General features: G+C 45.2%; 1 protein-coding gene across 1 annotated transcript; it reads left to right on the forward strand.

Moving 5' to 3' along the window:
• The first annotated feature begins 283 nt into the window (after positions 1 to 283).
• LOC149210674 (uncharacterized) lies at positions 284 to 1,021 on the forward strand. Its single transcript, XM_089399045.1, has one exon. The coding sequence runs from the start codon at positions 284 to 286 to the stop codon at positions 1,019 to 1,021; it is 738 nt and encodes a 245-aa protein (XP_089255171.1).
• Positions 1,022 to 1,578: the final 557 nt, after the last annotated feature.

Genomic DNA, 1,578 nt, shown 5'->3' on the forward strand with positions numbered 1-1,578 from the left:
CACAATGAACAGTCCTTTGGGGGAGGCATCAGCGCCTCCCCCCAAAAATAACAATAAGGAAAACCCGACGGAGAGCGGAACAGAGAATGTAGAAAAGCCTGTGGCACGACCTGAACAGCAGAGGGAGAGGAATGAACAAGTGGATCTGGAACAAGAGACAACAGACAAATAAGCAACATCCGGCCAACCCAAGAAAGCCTCTTTGCCAACATGCAAACCCATTGCCATAGAAAGGCCCAAGATCGAGCTGCCAAGTCACAGAATCAATGCACAGATACAATATATGAAAGATCACACCCTGATTGGCAAATTCATAGGTTTCTGGCCAACTAAAAAAGCCCTGCAAGGTTGGATAATCTCAAAATGGAAGCCCAAAGGCCATGTAACTCTACAGCTGGGCCCTAAGGGCTTCTTCATTGCCACTTTTAACTGCCTTGAAGACCAAAATCGGGTTCTGGACGGAGGACCCTACTTCTTAAATGCAGCAGGCCTTTATCTACAAGACTGGGTCGAAAGATTCAGCCTTGACAAAGAAGACTTCAGCTGGGCGCTAATATGGATCTACATGTACTCGCTTCCACTGGAATACTGGGATGAAGATTCTCTAAGAGCCATTGGCGATGGCTTGGGCGAGTTCATAAAAGCTGCGGAGGAAACTAAGCTTCGAAGATATACTTCTTATGCACGGATCTGTGTCTACATGAAGTTGGGCCATGCGCTACCGGACACGGTAAGTCTTTTGCATGATTACTTTGAATGGATCCAGCCCCTTGATTATGAACATGTACCCTTCCATTGCAGGCGATGCCATGCTCATGGTCACCTCTTTCGTGACTATCCTTTAAACATGCCACTTAAAAACTTAGAAACTAGAAACAAGTCTGATCCCGAAGGATTCACCAAGGTAGCCAGTAGGAAAAGGCATACCAAAAAACCTCCCTCAGCACCTAAAAGCACTGCGCCTGCTTCTGATTTGCCGTCCTTAAGCAACAGCTTTGATATTCTGACAAACCTTGAATAGCCTGAATCTGATACGCCCATGACAGCAAAGCCAAGCTCAGATCCATCCACTCATATATCCACCACTCCTATCCGCTCTAAAACTAGTCATCCTTCAAATGTCATTTCCTCTAGAAAGCCTGCCTCAGATCTACTACACAACACCAATCCTGTTCAGCACATAGCACTATGGTCCGCTAAGATTATGGACATTGATGATACTCAGGCAGAACCCTCTCAGTCACTCACCCACTAGGAAGAAGGCAATCAGCAGAGCTTAATGGAAGAAGAACCAGAAAGCTTTGATCTTGGGGAAATAGAGATTTTTAGTCTAGAGCAAGCCTGCAAAAGGAAAGAGTTCGACACAATACCGGAAAGACAACTGGAAAATCTGGAAGTAGTGCTCACATGAATGCATCAGCATAACACTCTAGGCATATAGCAAGGAGGCTGATGGGATGGGAAACATATCATTAAAGAGGGGAAGAAAAGAGGAGAAAGACAGATCTACAATGTACCATTATAATTGGGGAAATGCTAGTGGAATCGGGTAGATGCTCCAAGTTGACCAAGTATTAT

The sequence above is a fragment of the Pinus tabuliformis genome, chromosome 1_2 (assembly GCF_031772625.1).
Source record: "Pinus tabuliformis cultivar Carrire ecotype Pingquan chromosome 1_2, CPIR1, whole genome shotgun sequence".
In the NCBI taxonomy this organism is placed as follows: Eukaryota; Viridiplantae; Streptophyta; class Pinopsida; order Pinales; family Pinaceae; genus Pinus; species Pinus tabuliformis.